Source organism: Puma concolor, chromosome A1 (assembly GCF_028749965.1).
Source record: "Puma concolor isolate L17-30 chromosome A1, mPumCon1.1.hap2, whole genome shotgun sequence".
NCBI lineage: Eukaryota > Metazoa > Chordata > Mammalia > Carnivora > Felidae > Puma > Puma concolor.
Genome location: NC_141667.1, coordinates 125,515,441 through 125,531,005, shown reverse-complemented (window position 1 = coordinate 125,531,005; position 15,565 = coordinate 125,515,441). Strand labels below are relative to the sequence as shown.

Sequence of the window (15,565 nt, the reverse complement as noted above, 5' to 3'; positions counted from 1 at the left end):
TTCAATCTTCTTTTTCAGCAGGCAGTTACAATGTTTACATTTAATATGCTGATTCTGTCCTTCTTGTATGAATGTAACTGTAAGACAGTTTCGTTTCCAGACCCTTTACAGTGTTATTTTGGTCTGTTTCCTTTATGTGCTACCCAGAGGCTCATCTAAAAACCTGGCAGTGTTCCACAACTTAGTTCAGTTCTCAAATCTTCTGCTATGTTAATTCTGGTCAGTTTCTCATGTGGGTCACTAGAGAGTTGCCCAGAACTTCATTTGTGAAATCCCTTTCTCCAGCTCCCTTTTCTCCAAAATCCTACCACCAGTTACTAGTTAGGAGGAAGAACAACATCACCTGCTGCCAGTGGACACTCTACATTGGTCTTTCCTTAGCTTCTATATCACCTGGGTGGGGGAAGTGAAACACTTCTTCATTGCTGCTGGTGTGAGGGTGGAAGTTTGGGCTTATCACTTACCCTCACTGACACTGCCCCAGAGTGGGGAGCAGAATGATGCCTCACACTATGTCAGTGCCACCAAGGAGAAGGTAGGACTATAGATTCTCCATTCACCACCACCTCCTAGACACCACCCCTCCTCCATCTCTGCTCCCCCACCCTCCCACCTCTGCCAACACACACAATAGCATCACCTCAGCTCCAAGTGAAAAACCACCTTGGTAGTGTCAGGCAAGGGAAGACATTCAAGTACATTTCTTGGTGTCTCAAGACACCATTCCAACAGGAGAACCAGCCTGCTACTTCCATGTGGAGGGTGGGAAACCAGGCTCCTCACTTGGTGTCTGCAGGTAACACACCAGCACGAGAAGCAGGGAACAGTCTTCTACCACTGGGCAGAGGGGAGAAATTCCAGCTGTCTGTTCAATCATTGAATTCAGCTCTCTGTTCAATCTTGGTCAAGATAGCAGAGCACTGCATCACATCATCTCATTGCCATCGGTAGGGGGATCTAAGTTCAGCCTCTCTGCTTGGCTTCTGCTGACACCATTCTGGTGGAGGAGTAAGAGTGCAGCCTGCTACCACCAAGTGGAAGATGGACATTCAAGTTCCTCATTCAACTTCCACTGGTACTAAGGGTGGGATGGGACATTTCCACTGTTTTTGGCTAGAGGAGCCAAAAGTACTGTAAAAAAGGGTTTTGTTCTATTTGGCTGCCCTTTTCCTAGTGATTTCTCTAGAAAGACCAGGTCTTCTTTAGGGCTTTTTCTATCTGTACCTGTTAGCATTTCCTGGGTGTGGGCTCCTCCAATACCCACTCTGAGATATACAAAGGGGGAAAAGAAAGCCCAAGGAACTCAGTGTTGTATCATTCTTCCAGTTCTAAGGTCCCTAGCCAGTCTGCTTTCTTCTTCCCACCTTGTAGAGTCTTCTAATATTTGCTTTCAGTATTACGCCCAAGGTTTTTAGTTGTTCTTAGCAGGAGAAATAGTAAGAAATGAGTCTACTTTATCTTGTCCAGAATCAAAAGTCGGAGAAGGTCCCATTTTTAAGTGGAGCAATTTATAGCTACAGGTGAACAATAGCTGACATAATAAAATAAAGCATCAAGACATTTATGGTAATAGAGGTATAAAGGGATCAGATTCAACAACAAAAGCCCAAATCTGTTTGGCCAGAGTTTTTCCACAAAGCAAGGGATTCTGGGAAGGACTGATTCATTTAAATCTAAGGTACCAATATACATAATAGAATTGGTGCCCTTCCACCTAAAAAATCAAGTAAAAAAATTTCAAATGATAGTATTGGCACAATATTTGACAGTATTATTTTTATAAATAGCAAAAGCACCATAAAACCTGGGTTTAAAGACTGATAAACAAAAAGGATGATGCCATCTGTAGCCAGGAGCCTGAGATATGTCAGAAACTCCCCAACCTACTTCAAGTCAATTTATTTGCCAGTCCCAAGGGCACTGACAATAAACTGAGTCAATCTAGACAGGCTCCAAATGAAAGCAGGAGAAAAATCCTAGGACCCAGCACCTCAGTGAAGAAGCCAATAACCTACACTCCACAGAAGTGAAAAAGGAGTGTGGCAATTCTATCTTCAAACTGGCAGCTGACTTAAACCAGCTGGGACAGGGATCCTACATTTGGGTACTGGTATTGGAATCTTCTCTTGTTAGGGGAAAGGATTCTTTTCAGTTGGCAAAAACAGCAACTTAAAACTTAATCTCTTGCTTTTAAGTTAAAAAAAAGAATATTTTCTTAATATTCATAGTTTTCTACACAAACTTTATAATGTGAAAGAATACCATTAAAAGAGAACAAAGAGAAGAGGGGTGCCTGGGTGGCTCGGTCAGTTAAGCGTTCAACTTCGGCCCACTTTGGCTCAGATCATGATCTTGACACTCGTGAGTTCGAGCCCCACATCAGGCTCTGGGATACACGCTGAGACCTGGGAGCCGGGAGCCTGGAGCCTGCTTAGGATTCTGTGTCTCCCTGCCTCTCTGCCCTTCCCCCACTCACACTCACTCTCTCTCTCTCTCCCTCTTGCTCAAACATAAGTTTTAAAAAAAAAATTTAGGGGCTCCTGGGTGGCTGAGTCAGTTAAGCACCCAACTTCAGCTCAGGTTATGATCTTACACCTCATGAATTAAAGCCCCACATCGGGCTCTGTGCTAACAGCTCAGAGCCTGGAGCCTGCTTCAGATTCTGGGTCTCATTCTCTCTCTGCCTGTCCCCCATTGTGCTCTCTCTGTCCTTCAAAAATAAATAAACATTAAAAAAAATTTAATTAAAAAAAAAGAGAACAAGAGAAGAGATGGGGTACAGTGGGTCTTCCACCCACAGAGAAGACATGGAACAAGGGCTGACTGCTTGTTACTGTCAGGCCCATATGGGGTCCATGGTGAAGGGATGGTGAGTGGGAATGAGCCCAACCCCTGGCCACAGGAAGGTCAACCTCGCTCAAGGCACCGAGGCACACAATGCTCACCTCTGCTGGCCTCAGCTTCACCAGTTAAGGGGATTTGCTTTTCCTCACCCTCCCAAACCCAGTTAATATATCTGTAGTGGAATGAAATTTTACCTGTCACCTTCCTACGCCCACTGCTGCTACTACTGCCATCCTGCTACTCATCTTCTCATACCATATACACTCTCCATGCTGGTAGATGTGACTTCACTAAGATGAGTGAAGACATGGAGACTTGGTCTGCATGTTAACACATCCTAGTTAGGTCCTCCTTGACACCAAAAAAAGAAAAAAAAAAAAAAGAAAAGAAAAGAAAAAGGCTGATTTGTCTCAGAACTGCTTAACTGAAAAGGATCTGAGGGACCTAAGGCTTCCTCCACTTAAGACAGAAGCTTTCAATAACCTGATGCTGCCCCTCCAAGATACGCCAGGATTCTGGGCCAGCAGCAGAGATGCAAACAAAGAAAAAGAGAATTATGAGGGTAAAAGGAAGAGAGAACTTGCAAAGGTCTCCAAAGTAGCCACTGGAGGAGCTTCTTTGAAGGAGAGGACTCAAATGGAAATATAAAAACTAATTTGTGACATTCTCTGGCTATCACATGAGTTCACAATCTAGCTAAAGAGTAAGATTTCTTGCTGGTATAAGCCTGTACCCACAAGCCCTCCCAGACACTAGGGGCATAACCAAGGGACTGCAATTCTGCCTCTTTCTCCTTCTCACTCCCTTAGTTTGTACACAAATTTAAAACTGGAGGAAATGTCAGCCATCCTCTTGTTTCCCACACCTCCCCACCCCAGCCCCACCACCTTATTGTACATTTAAGGAACCTGAGGCCTGGAATAAGGAATACATTTGCTATGAGGCCTAGAAAGAGGGAATACATCTGTTACATGTTCAGAGGACAAGGATCAAGACTTCCTTCCCAGCCCGGCTCCTCCGTCCTTTAAGCTTTTGTCTAATCCAAGTGTAAGTAAGGAGGCCTGGGTTTTAATCTCTATTCTCCTCACTCTTGTCTGTGATAATGAAGAGTGCAACTATCTCTGCCGTGTGCCTCAATTTGTTGAGGCCCAAACATGTAATGTGAAGTTGGATCCTAAATAATCAAATGCTCCCAGTACTGGTATTTTTAAAAAATAGTCCAATAAGGATTACTTATTTGGCATTAACTGCACTTTATTTTACAATATTATGGGGCGCCTGGGTGGCTCAGTCAGTTGAGCATCCGACTTCGGCTCAGGTCAGGATCTCGCAGTGAGTTCGAACCCCGTGTCGGGCTCTGTGCTGACAGCTCGGAGCCTGGAGCCTGCCTCGGATTCTGTGTCTCCCCCTCTCTCTGCCCCTCCCCTGCTCATGCTCAGTCTCTATCTCTCAATAATGAATAAACTTAAAAAAAATTTTTTTAATTATTTTACAATATTATTATCATTACCCCATGTTTATTTTAAGAGCTTGTGGAAGAAGTGACTCCCTTCAAGGTCATCCTGTAGGCTTATACAAACTCCCTGGGAAGAATATCACATACCTTGTCTTCCTTTGAACTCTCCACTTCTGTCCCCTCCTTGAATTTTGCCAGTGCACTCTTGAGGTCCTGAGATGTGTAGGTGTTGGCGTTTATGTCCAGCCTGTCCAAAAAGAAGGTGAAAGTTAGAAAGGAGGCACCATTTTTCCCAAGAAAGAAACTTCACTAGGTGGCTGGTACTCCCAAACAAGGTAAGCCATGGCCAGCTCGAACTCAGAGTGCACTACCCTAGCTTTGCCTTCGGTCAGCCACAAGTCTAAGAGGTAATCTTACCTTAAAGCTAGAAGAAAGGGGTCATTTTATTAAAGCTGAAGAAGGGGTCATTTTATTAAAGAGGATGAAATGGCATGGGGCAGACAAAGGCCCACCATGGACAGACCACTCTCAGCCAGCTACTTAGGCAGAAATAAGTCTGGAATGTCTGTGCAGTGCTGTTCTGTCAGCATGTGCCAGGGCTGGACCTCCTGGAAGGTAGTGGGCACAGATAAGGGGAATAACATGCACCCAATTTATATTCTTCTAATAAACGGATCAATGGGGACCTGAGCCCCCCCCCTGCATGTGTCTGGTCTGATTTTACAAGGCAGCCTTTCTTCACAAAAACAGTTTAGATAAATTCACACCTTTAAAACCAACTCCTGGGCCCAGAGTTGATGCAGGATGTATGTGCCAACCTGACAAAGGAATGGATTTGAAATACCAAGGACTAGAAGCAAAGCCAACCATGTTCCACAGTCAGCCTCTAAGGAGAGGGAGGAAAGGAACCAATGCGGATGTAATCTCAGGAACCTGGCAAAGACTAGAGTGGCATCCTCCCAAAACCCCCTGGAGCTGATTGAAGCCACAACCATTCTTCTTAATTGGAGAGGAGGCATTCATGCGTTGGGGGGTGGGCTTTACCACCAACAATAATTTTAGGTCAGTGAACAGAGAGATCAGACCAAGAGTGACATGGACAAAGGGAAGTGTGGAATGTAGTGTCTGTGCTTGACAAGACGGTTGGGGAGAGAGGGGTTAAGGATAACCCGGGAGATTACAAAGATGAGGAAGTAAGGGGTTACTGGACTACTCTGGGCAAGATAAGCACATCAGTCTAACAGTCAAGATCCTAGCAGACATCAGCTCTCATTAGAGGCATGTGCTTAGGGCTTTGCTCATTTCTCATTTCATCTTTGATTCATCTTAGAAACCCCCTAGAACTCTGAGAAAAACACTTGCCTTCTCTAAACCTCAATCCTCATAAACTAATAATCGCTAATCACTCCCATTTACTGAGCACTTAAGCATGTGTCAGTCACTATTTTAATCCTTTAGAAGTAATATTTCATTCAAATGATTACCACAATCCTACAAGGTAGGGAAGAGAATCCCTCTCCCAGAAAAGCATCACCCACTGCCAGCAGCATGTAGATTCCACTGCCCTGCTCTTTACCCCTAAGAGAGAGCTAAGTATTTAGGGGCACAGCTTGAACAGATTATGACCTCCCTCCTCTAATACTTGGTCTGGACAAATCCCATCATGTCTCATATCTCCATTTATTGCCTTAAATGCCACTCTTCCAGGCCACTCACCATCACTCATTTTAGCCCCTACTACACACACACAAGTGTGCACATGTGTGTCTGCACACACAGACAGAAAACCATCTTCAGCTGGTATTTTCACTTCATTCTTCACTGAGAAAAATAGATGTTATCATCAAGAACTCCTTCATATTCCCCTCATGAGCTCTATACACTAACCTGCACCAAATCTAGATTCTCTGCTTTCCCTTCTAAGACCATGAATGACAGTGAACCTGCTCCTATTAAACTTAAGTTCCAGATCCCACTTTCCTTTGCAAAAGCTTTAACCCCCATCATTATACTGTTCCCTCCTGTCTGCATCATCAATTTCTCCCTTTGGTTGGATTATTCCCTTGAGTATATGAACACTCTTCTGACTAACTATGATCTCTAATTATCAAACCATGCCCCTGATCTCCTTCAGAGTAAAACTTTATGAACAAATTGTCTTAACTCACTCTTCTCATCTTCATGACTGCTATTTACACTGCCATTTGCTCTAATCCAAATCCCTTTACCGTTCCCTACTAATACTTCTCATCAAAATTACTAATAATTAACAACTGGATCCAATGGACTCTTCACTAATGTCATGTTCCTCAACCACTCAGCATCATTTACATAGTTCACCTCTCCCTCCTTGAAACACTCTTCTTTCTGGCTTCTTGTTACCACATTCTGCTGTTTCTTCCCCTTCCTCCCCCCTTCCCTAACTCTTGTGCTGGTTCCTCATCTCCTACCTGAACCCTATATACTGGAATGCCTTGGAGTTCAATCCTAGACAATCTTCTCTACCTCTGCACTATCCCCTAGTTCTTTATCCATTAGGCAATGATGCCCAAACTTACATCTTTGACCCAATCCTCTCCCCTGAGTGACAGCCAGGCTCTTGTATAACTAACTGATAAATCTTAGATCTGGGATGTTTATCAGGCACCTCAAACTTATTACATCTAAAACATGGGTCTTGATGTTTCTCCCCAAAAATCTGTTCCTCTCCCAATCTTTTCTATTTCAATAAATGGTACTTCTGAGCACCTAGTTGTGTCAAATCACAAAATGAGGCTTTATCTCAGATTCCGCCACACCACCTTCCATCAACCCCTAAATCTAAATCTAAAGCAAGTCCTATTGGCACTACCCTCAAATTAAATCTCCAAACCCATCCGCTCTCCATCATGACACTCTAGACTCATTCACCAGTATGTCTACCTGATCTTCAGAAATGACATCCTAATTGTCTCTGCAATTCTTTTGTCCACTCTGAATCTATCCCCCATACACACAGCAAGTAGAGTGATCTTGCCAAAATTACATTAAACCACTCTCCCACCCCAAATCCTCCACTGGCTTTCTATCACAATTCTAGTTAAATGAAGACTAGTCAACATGCATCTCAAAACTCCACATGATCTGGCTCCTCTTATCTCTCCCAAATCATCTATTAGTCTTCTTCCTTCGCCTACTCCCTAGTCACCCTAATCACTTTCTTGTTTCTCAACTTGATAAAGTCTTTCCTTGACAAAGCTAGGGACTCTTCTTGTTGCCTCTGCCTGAGATCCTCTAACCTTAAATGTATAAAATTAACTCTTTGTATGACTAAATCCCCATCATTCTTCAGGTCTAAGCTCAAGTATCACTTTAATGAGGTCTTCCAAACCATCCTATCTAAACTGGCCTTCCCAAGGGACTGACTGACTTGTTTATTTCTTCCCTACTATTTACCACTATCTGTAATTACTTTATGTGCCTTTTTATTTTTCAGTTTATCTTCCTGTCATGTCCATAAGGCTGGTATCCTGTTTTGTTTAGTACTATATCTCCAATACCTAGCACATAGGCACTCAATAAGTCTTTTGTGAAATGAATGAATGGAGCAAGGAAATGGCCCTGTCTTTGGACCACATCCTTAACTACAGTGTCATACTGTACCATGGTAGATACTCAACCCAAGATGGGACAACCTGGATATACTCTGTCAGTCATCACTACAAAGAAGACAGTTGCTCCAGGGCAAAAAAGAGATACAATGTTGAGATACTGACATGGGATATGGACTAAAACCAGTGGAGATAACAATGCCTAACACATAAATAGCAAGAGAACACCCTGCTGCTAGGAACCAAATACACCATGAAGTCAGGCAGTGCCAAGAGAGGCCTCTGAAAGAAGTCAGAGTCAATGCCTTGTCCCAGGCTTTACAGTCCAGAGGCATTACAGCTCTAGGTAGCAGGATGTCTAGTCACACAGCCAGCAGGACTAGTGGAGAGATTGCCATGGATTAGTCTGAAAGGACTATCCCCATCTTTCCTTAGCCAGTGATACCTAAAACTCTGTGATCACCAACATCTTTGACAATCTGATGGAAACCTGTGGGTGTTGTCCATCTTGTTCCCCAAATCAGAATAACCAGATATGCAAAATACTGTACCAACTGCAGAAATTAGCCCTGCACTTTGGCTTCTGTTCCTGTTCTAGTACCTAAGAGCCAGGAAGACACTGTGAAATGAATCAGGAGGAGCCTGAGGTGAGGTCCACCACAGGAAGAAGTCACCACCAAAGGCAGCCAGAGACTCACTGAGCTCAAGCAGTGAAACCTACACCACCTTGTCAATGCCTTTGGGTTGCTGTTCAGACAGGTTTGCCACTAGTAACAAATGCTGAGAAGGAAGAAGGTATGTCCAATATACCCTGGAGACCACTCCAGAGCAGAACCCTCAGAAGCATTTCAAAGGAGAAAAGTAAAGAGGGAAGAGTGAGGACAAATATCTCTCTTTTATGGTGCATCTATTACAGACCACGTGAATGACTCTGCTTTCTATTCTAAAAAGACAGGAGCAACTGATAAAGCATTAAGTGTTCCCAGTAAAGACCTACGATCAGATACTGGAAAAATAACTTCCCACAGTATTAAAACCAACAAACAAATATTCCAAATTAGTCAAGATCCTAATTCAATATCCTTAAACCAAGAATAAAGTAAGCTTTTTATTCAGAAAATGAGACTTGGCATAGATGTGAGGAAAGGCTTCCTGAAGTTCTCTGACACACTGAAATATGTGCATATATGTGTGCTAGGGAATGAGGGGGGTTGGCAGGGGTTACAACAATGAAATTTGATTATTTGATGGCTGTGAGAAATGAATTATCATATGGCCTTCAGATATAGGCCTATCAAGAGAGATGGGGGGGAAATAAAGATCCTTCTCAGTTTGGAGTGACGGTAAAGAGGTCAAATATCTTTCTTCTTTTTTTAAATTTATTTATTTTGAGTGAGAGGGGAGAGAGAGAGAATCCCAAGCAGGCTCTGCATCGGCAGCATGGAGCCCGACACGGGGCTGGATCCCATGAATTGTGAGATCATGAGCAGAGCCAAAACCGAGAGTCGAATGCTCCAACAACTGGGCCACCCCTGAGGACAAATATTTTCATATATTATTACAATGTAGTCAAATTTTCTAACAGTAAAAACTGCCCAAATTGGAACAGGCTGCTCTGTGGGATTGTGGGTGCCACATAACTGAAAATGCATATGGACAGGCTAAATAACCTTTTGTTGAGTACATCAAGGAAAACACTCAGGTAAATAGTCTCTAAACTCCCTTTCTACCTTATATCTAACTGCAAAATATTGTTAAAATAATGAAAATTCAAGGATTAACATTAGCCTTGCTCAATCCATTATTTCTTATCAATACTCACATGTATTAGAACAGGGGCAGCAAACTCTGTTATGACCCCATAATATTTTAGGCTTTGTGGGCCTTACTGACAGCAATTGTCCCAACTACTCAACCCTGCCAGATTAGCAGAAAAGTGGCCATAGATCATACATAAATGAATAAGCATAGCTGTGTTCCAATAAAACTTTACTTATGGACATTAAAATCTCTAAGAGTCATGAAGTATCATTCTTTTACTTTTTCATCCATTAAAAAATGATAAAAACAACTTACCCTGTAGGCTGTACAAAGACATGTAGCAGTACCAATATGGCCCACAGATCACAATTTGCTGTCCCTGTCTTAGAAACCTCATAACTGGTATTTATAACTGTTGAAATTACCCAATTCTAGCAGCCCCTGTAACCCCATGCCTCCTCCTCCTTCCTCATGTAAAAAAGAACATGCAAATAAAACTTGTTATTTCAAGGCAAAGAACAGAAAAACAGGGACAAATTGTCCAAAATCAAATAATCTTATCTGGTTATTAAAAGTAAGGCAATCTCTTAACATTGGAGAACTTTTATACTATAAGAAAGCCTGTTTTAATATGGACTAACAAGAGGAAAAGTTAGTCTGAATTAAAGACTTTAAAATGCAATTTTATTGTTCACCAAGGAAGTATTACTGCAAAGCAGAAGGCCTAACAGGCCTGTTTTAATGAATAGATGACTCATCTGTAATCAGCGCATTAATTGTTGGGATTCAAATGGGTGCTCTTAAAGTACTGGGAAAAATAGCTTCATTTTTAAAGCAGGTTAAGCATTCCCCCTACAGCCTTTTCTAAAGTATCAATTTGCTTTGCAAACTATTTCTTTCCAAAGATCTACAAGTAAACTTCCACAAAACCCTGACAGATTTATCACAAATTCTACGCTACGAAATTTCAAAATTTTTTAAAAGCCACATGAATTTGGGTAAGAAACATTACATTGTCATTACTTTCAGTATTACAAAATCAGTGCTGTCCGCCTCCCAGTCCCTAGGGTTGTTACTATACCTTTTGCCTTTTTTCAATGCTTTCAAATTACTTTGGAACTTGTCCTCTTCTTGGAGTTTCACTTCTCTTGCCCCAGTCTGGAGATTCAGCCGTACATGGGATCCTACAGGGACAGCCTGACCTAAAAACCAAGAACAAAGAGGGCTCGTAAGGTATATGGTCCTTGAAGGGACACTGCAATGAAAAGGCTGGCTAACAAGCCAACAGGATTTATTAATTCATGAAGACCAGACCCTGCTGTGTTCCATTACCTGAATCCATCCATGTAACACACATATACCACACACATATCAAATTAAGGTAATGAGGCAAATGGGCAAGGGCTTCTATACTTCAAAGCAAAGACCGAAAACCCCAGTTAGAACCTACATCTTTAAGCTAATCTGTTTTCTTTAAACTGAGCTATAATAAGCCTTTTTGTTATGGGCAGGTGAATGGTAAATACCTAATCACCCTTAAGGATATGGCCACATCACTGCATCTTCCAAGACATCCTCCTTACCTCTCCCCTGACAGTCCCAGAAAACTCCAGAGAGCTTGCTGTTCCAGCAAGCTTACACCTCACCATCCTGCTCTCTTTATAATCAGGCTCCTTCTATAAGGCTCTCTCCTTGATGAGCACAGGGACTATATCTCCTATTTTATTTCCCAAGACCCTAGACCAGGGCTTCATTGGAAGGCAGGAAGACAGAGCAAGTCAAGGAGGTAAGGACTGGAATCAAAAGAAACTAAAAACCTATGCCCACCCATCTCAGGAGAGTTGATCCACTACCTGAAAAAACAATATGAATGGACGGGCTACTCATACACATTGTACAAAATTACTCAAAGATAGGTGAAAAGGAGATAAAGGCACTACAAAAAAGAGAACTACAGGCCAATATCTGATGGACACAAATGCAAACATTTTTTGTTTTGTTTTAAAGGTGGAGTTCAGGAATCTACATTTAAAAAAAATTTTTTTTTAGACAGAGTGAGAATGAGAACACGCTAGCAGGGGAGAGGGGCAAAAGAAGAGAGACAAAGAATCATAAGCAGGCTCCACACTCAGTGTGGAGTCTGACACAAGGCTCAATCCCACAACCCTGGGATCATGACCAGAGCTGAAATCAAGTTGGACGCTCAACCTACTGAGCCACCCAGGCACCCCCAAAAATTTTTCACAAAATATTAGCAAACCAAATCCAACAATTTTTTTTTAATTTTTTTAAAGTTTATTTATTTTGAGAGAGAGAGAGAGAGAGAGAGAGAGAGGAAGATATAGCTGTCAGCGCAGAGCCTGATGCAGGGCTAGAACCCATGAACCATGAGACCATGACCAGAGCCAAAATCAAGAGTCAGACGCTTAAATGACTGAGCCACCGAGGCACCACGAAATCCAACAATACATTAAAAAAATCATTCACCATGATCAAGTGTGATTTATTCCTGGGATACAAGGGTGATTTCATATTTGCAAATCAATCAACATGATATGTCACATCAACAAAAGAAAGCATAAAAACCATATGCTCATTTAAGAGATGCAAAAAAACCTTGACAAAGCAAAACATCCATTCATGATAAAAACACTCAACAAAGTAGGTTTAGGAGAACACACCTTAGCATAATAAATGCCATCTATGAAAAACCCATAGAGAGCATCATACTCAACGGGAAAAACCTGAGAGCTTTTCTCCTAAGATCAGGAACAAGACAAGACTATCCACTCTTGCCACTTTTATTCAACATCATACTGGAAGTCCGAGCCACAGCAATTAGATAAGAAAAAGAAAAAAAAAGGCATCCAAACCAGTAAAGAAGAAGTAAAATTTCTATTTGCAGATGACATGATACTATATACAGAAAACCCTAAAGACTACACCAAAAAATGACTAGAAATGATAAACGAATTCAGTAAAGTCATAGGATACAAAATCAATATATAGAAATCTGATGTATTTCTATACTAATACTATATATTAGTATATATACTATATACTAATCATGAAGTAGCAGAAAGAGAAATTAAGAAAACATTCCCATTCACAATTATACAAAAAATAATAAAAATATCTAGGAATAAATTTAACCAAAGAGGTGAAAGACCTATACTCTAAGAACTTTAATACATAAATGCAAAGATACTCCATGGTCATAGATTGTGAGAACAAATATTATTAAACTGCATACTACTCAAAGCAATTTACACATTTACTACAATCCCTAACAAAACACCAATAGTATTTTTCACAGAACTACAATAAATAATCCTAAAATTTGTATGGAACCACAAAGACTCCAAATAGCCAAGGCAATCCTGAAAAATAAGAACAAAACTGGATGTATCATAATACCAGATTTCAAGATCTACTACAAAACTGTAGTAATCAAAACAGTATAGTACCAGCACAAAATAAGACACATAGATTAATGGAATAGAATAGTGAGTTCAGAGATAAACCTACAATTACATGTTCAATTAATCTACAACAAAGGAGTAAAAAAAAAAAAAAAAAATGCAATGGCAAAAAAAAAAAAAAAAAAAAGGCCTCTTCAACAAAAGGTGATGTGAATACTGGACAGCTACAAGTAAGAGAATGAAACTGGACACTTTCTTACACCATACACAGAAATGAATTCAAAATGAATTAAGGACCTAAGTGTGAGACCTGAAACCATAAAAATCCTAGAAGAAAGCACAGGCAGCAATTTTCTGACATCAACTATAGCAACATTTTTCTAGATATGTCTCCTGAGGCAAGGGAAACAGAAGTAAATTATTGGGATTACATCAAAATAAAAAGCTTCTGCACAATGAAGGAAACCATCAACAAAACAAAATGACAACCTACTGAATTGGAGAAGGATGTGCAAGTGATACATCTGATAAGAGGTTAGTATCCAAAATATATAAACATCTTATACAACCCAACACCAAAAAACCAATCCAATTGAAAAATGGGCAGAAGACATGAACAGACATTTCACGAAAGAAGACATACAGACGGCCAAAAGACTCATGAAAAGATGCTCAACATCACTCATCATCAGGGAGATGCAAATCAAAACCACAATGAGACATCACCTCACACCTGTCAAAATGGCTAAATCAAAAACACAAGAAACAACTATTGGTAAGGATACGGAGAAAAATGCACCTCATACCCTACTAGTGGAAATGCAAAGTGGTAACCCCTGCACCAAGAGAAAACAGTATGGAGGTTTCTCAAAAATTAACAATAGAATTACCATATAATACAAAAATTCCACTATTGGGTATTTCCACAAAGAATACAAAAACCCTAATTTGAAAAGACATATGCATCCCCATGTTTACTGCAGCATTATTTACAATAGCCAAAATATGAAAGTAATCTGAGTGTCTAACAACAGATGAATGGATAAAAAAGATGCGGTATAGAGGCGCCTGGGTGGCTCAGTAAGTTAAGCGTCTGACTTCAGGTCAGATCATGATGTCACAGTTTGTGAGTTCGAGCCCTGCATCAGGCTCCCTGCTAACCGCGAGGAGACTGCTTGGGATTCCCTCTTTCCCTCTCTCTCTGCCCCTCCCCCACTCATTCTCCCTCTCTCCTTCTCTCCCACCCCTCAAAAACAAACAAACATGAAAAAAAAAACTTTAAAAAATGTGGTGTATATATACAATAGAATATTACTAAGATACAGAAAAGAATGAAATCTTTCGATTTGCAACAACATGGATGGATCTAGAGGGTATAACACTAGGTGAAATAAATCAGTCAGAGAAAGACAAATACCATAGGCTTTTACTCATATGTGCAACTTAAGAAACAAAGCAAGCAGAAGACCAAAAACCAGACTCTGACAACAAACTCAGGGTTACCAGAGGGGGTTGGGTGGGATGATGGGCAAAATATGTGAAAGGGATTAAGAGTACACTTATCATGATGAGCACTGAGTAAATATATAGAATTGCTGAATCACTATATTGTATACCTCAGAGTAATATAACACTGTATATTATTTATGCTGGAAATAAGAATTTTTAAAAAGGTGGTTAAAAATAAAGTGTGCAAGATCACACACTACATGTGGAATGTTACATTTATCCATTCATTCGTACAACTGACATTTACCAAGCAACTACTATCTCCCAGGCCACTATGGTAGATTCTAAAATTACAAAAAGGAATAGTAATGGCCACAGGAATAGAAATTTTAGGGAAAGCATTCTTCAAGATACTGGAATCCTAGAAGAAATGGTGCTCTGACACCTCAACTTTGACTCTCCTTTCTCCTGGCAGACGATGGCATGGCCTTGCTGATGCTGAATTTGATTCAACGATCTAAAAAGGATGACAATCTAAAAAAATTCCTTTAAGGGAAGCATATAGCACAAGTTCTTTCAGAATGATCAGGTAAACCTTAAGTATAAAAGGCTAATGATATAGCAAGAATTCAAGTTTTCTCCATTCTGGCAGAACCACAGTGAACTCCACCAACCACTGTGCCTCCATCAGATAACAAAGGAGCCAGGGAAACACCATGCCAAGACATTCTGTTCTATTCCTGCTGCCCCACTTCAATAGGAGTTTCTGTATATTTGTCTAAAAAAATTAATGGGAACTTAAGTACATGAGTGTATGCGCATAATGATTTCTTGCTAACCTTAAAACCATCCAAAATGCTTCAAGGTTAAAACAAATATATCCAAAGTAGAGTGGGGAAAACTTTCTCTGGGGAGGCTTCTTGAATAAGGTTAAACCAGGGGTTAAACGAGGCAAAAAGTGAGACCCAGACTGGGAAAACAGGGAATCCAAAATAGATGGAGCTGTGTGTGCAAAGACTCAGACACACAAACTGACAGGCTAC

At 40.8% G+C, this 15,565-nt stretch overlaps 1 protein-coding gene across 4 annotated transcripts in view; it reads right to left on the bottom strand.

Annotated features, from left to right (window-relative positions):
• SIL1 (SIL1 nucleotide exchange factor) overlaps nucleotides 1–15,565 on the bottom strand; it is a 217,241-nt gene that overhangs the window by 83,853 nt on the left and 117,823 nt on the right. For all 4 annotated transcript variants that reach the window (XM_086702928.1, XM_086702934.1, XM_086702931.1 and 1 more), the window contains 2 exons: nucleotides 10,733–10,853; nucleotides 4,448–4,547 (listed from right to left, as the gene is read on the bottom strand). In XM_086702928.1, coding sequence (XP_086559054.1) covers nucleotides 4,448–4,547; nucleotides 10,733–10,853 — 221 coding nt within the window. The remainder of the gene's footprint in view (nucleotides 1–4,447; nucleotides 4,548–10,732; nucleotides 10,854–15,565) is intronic.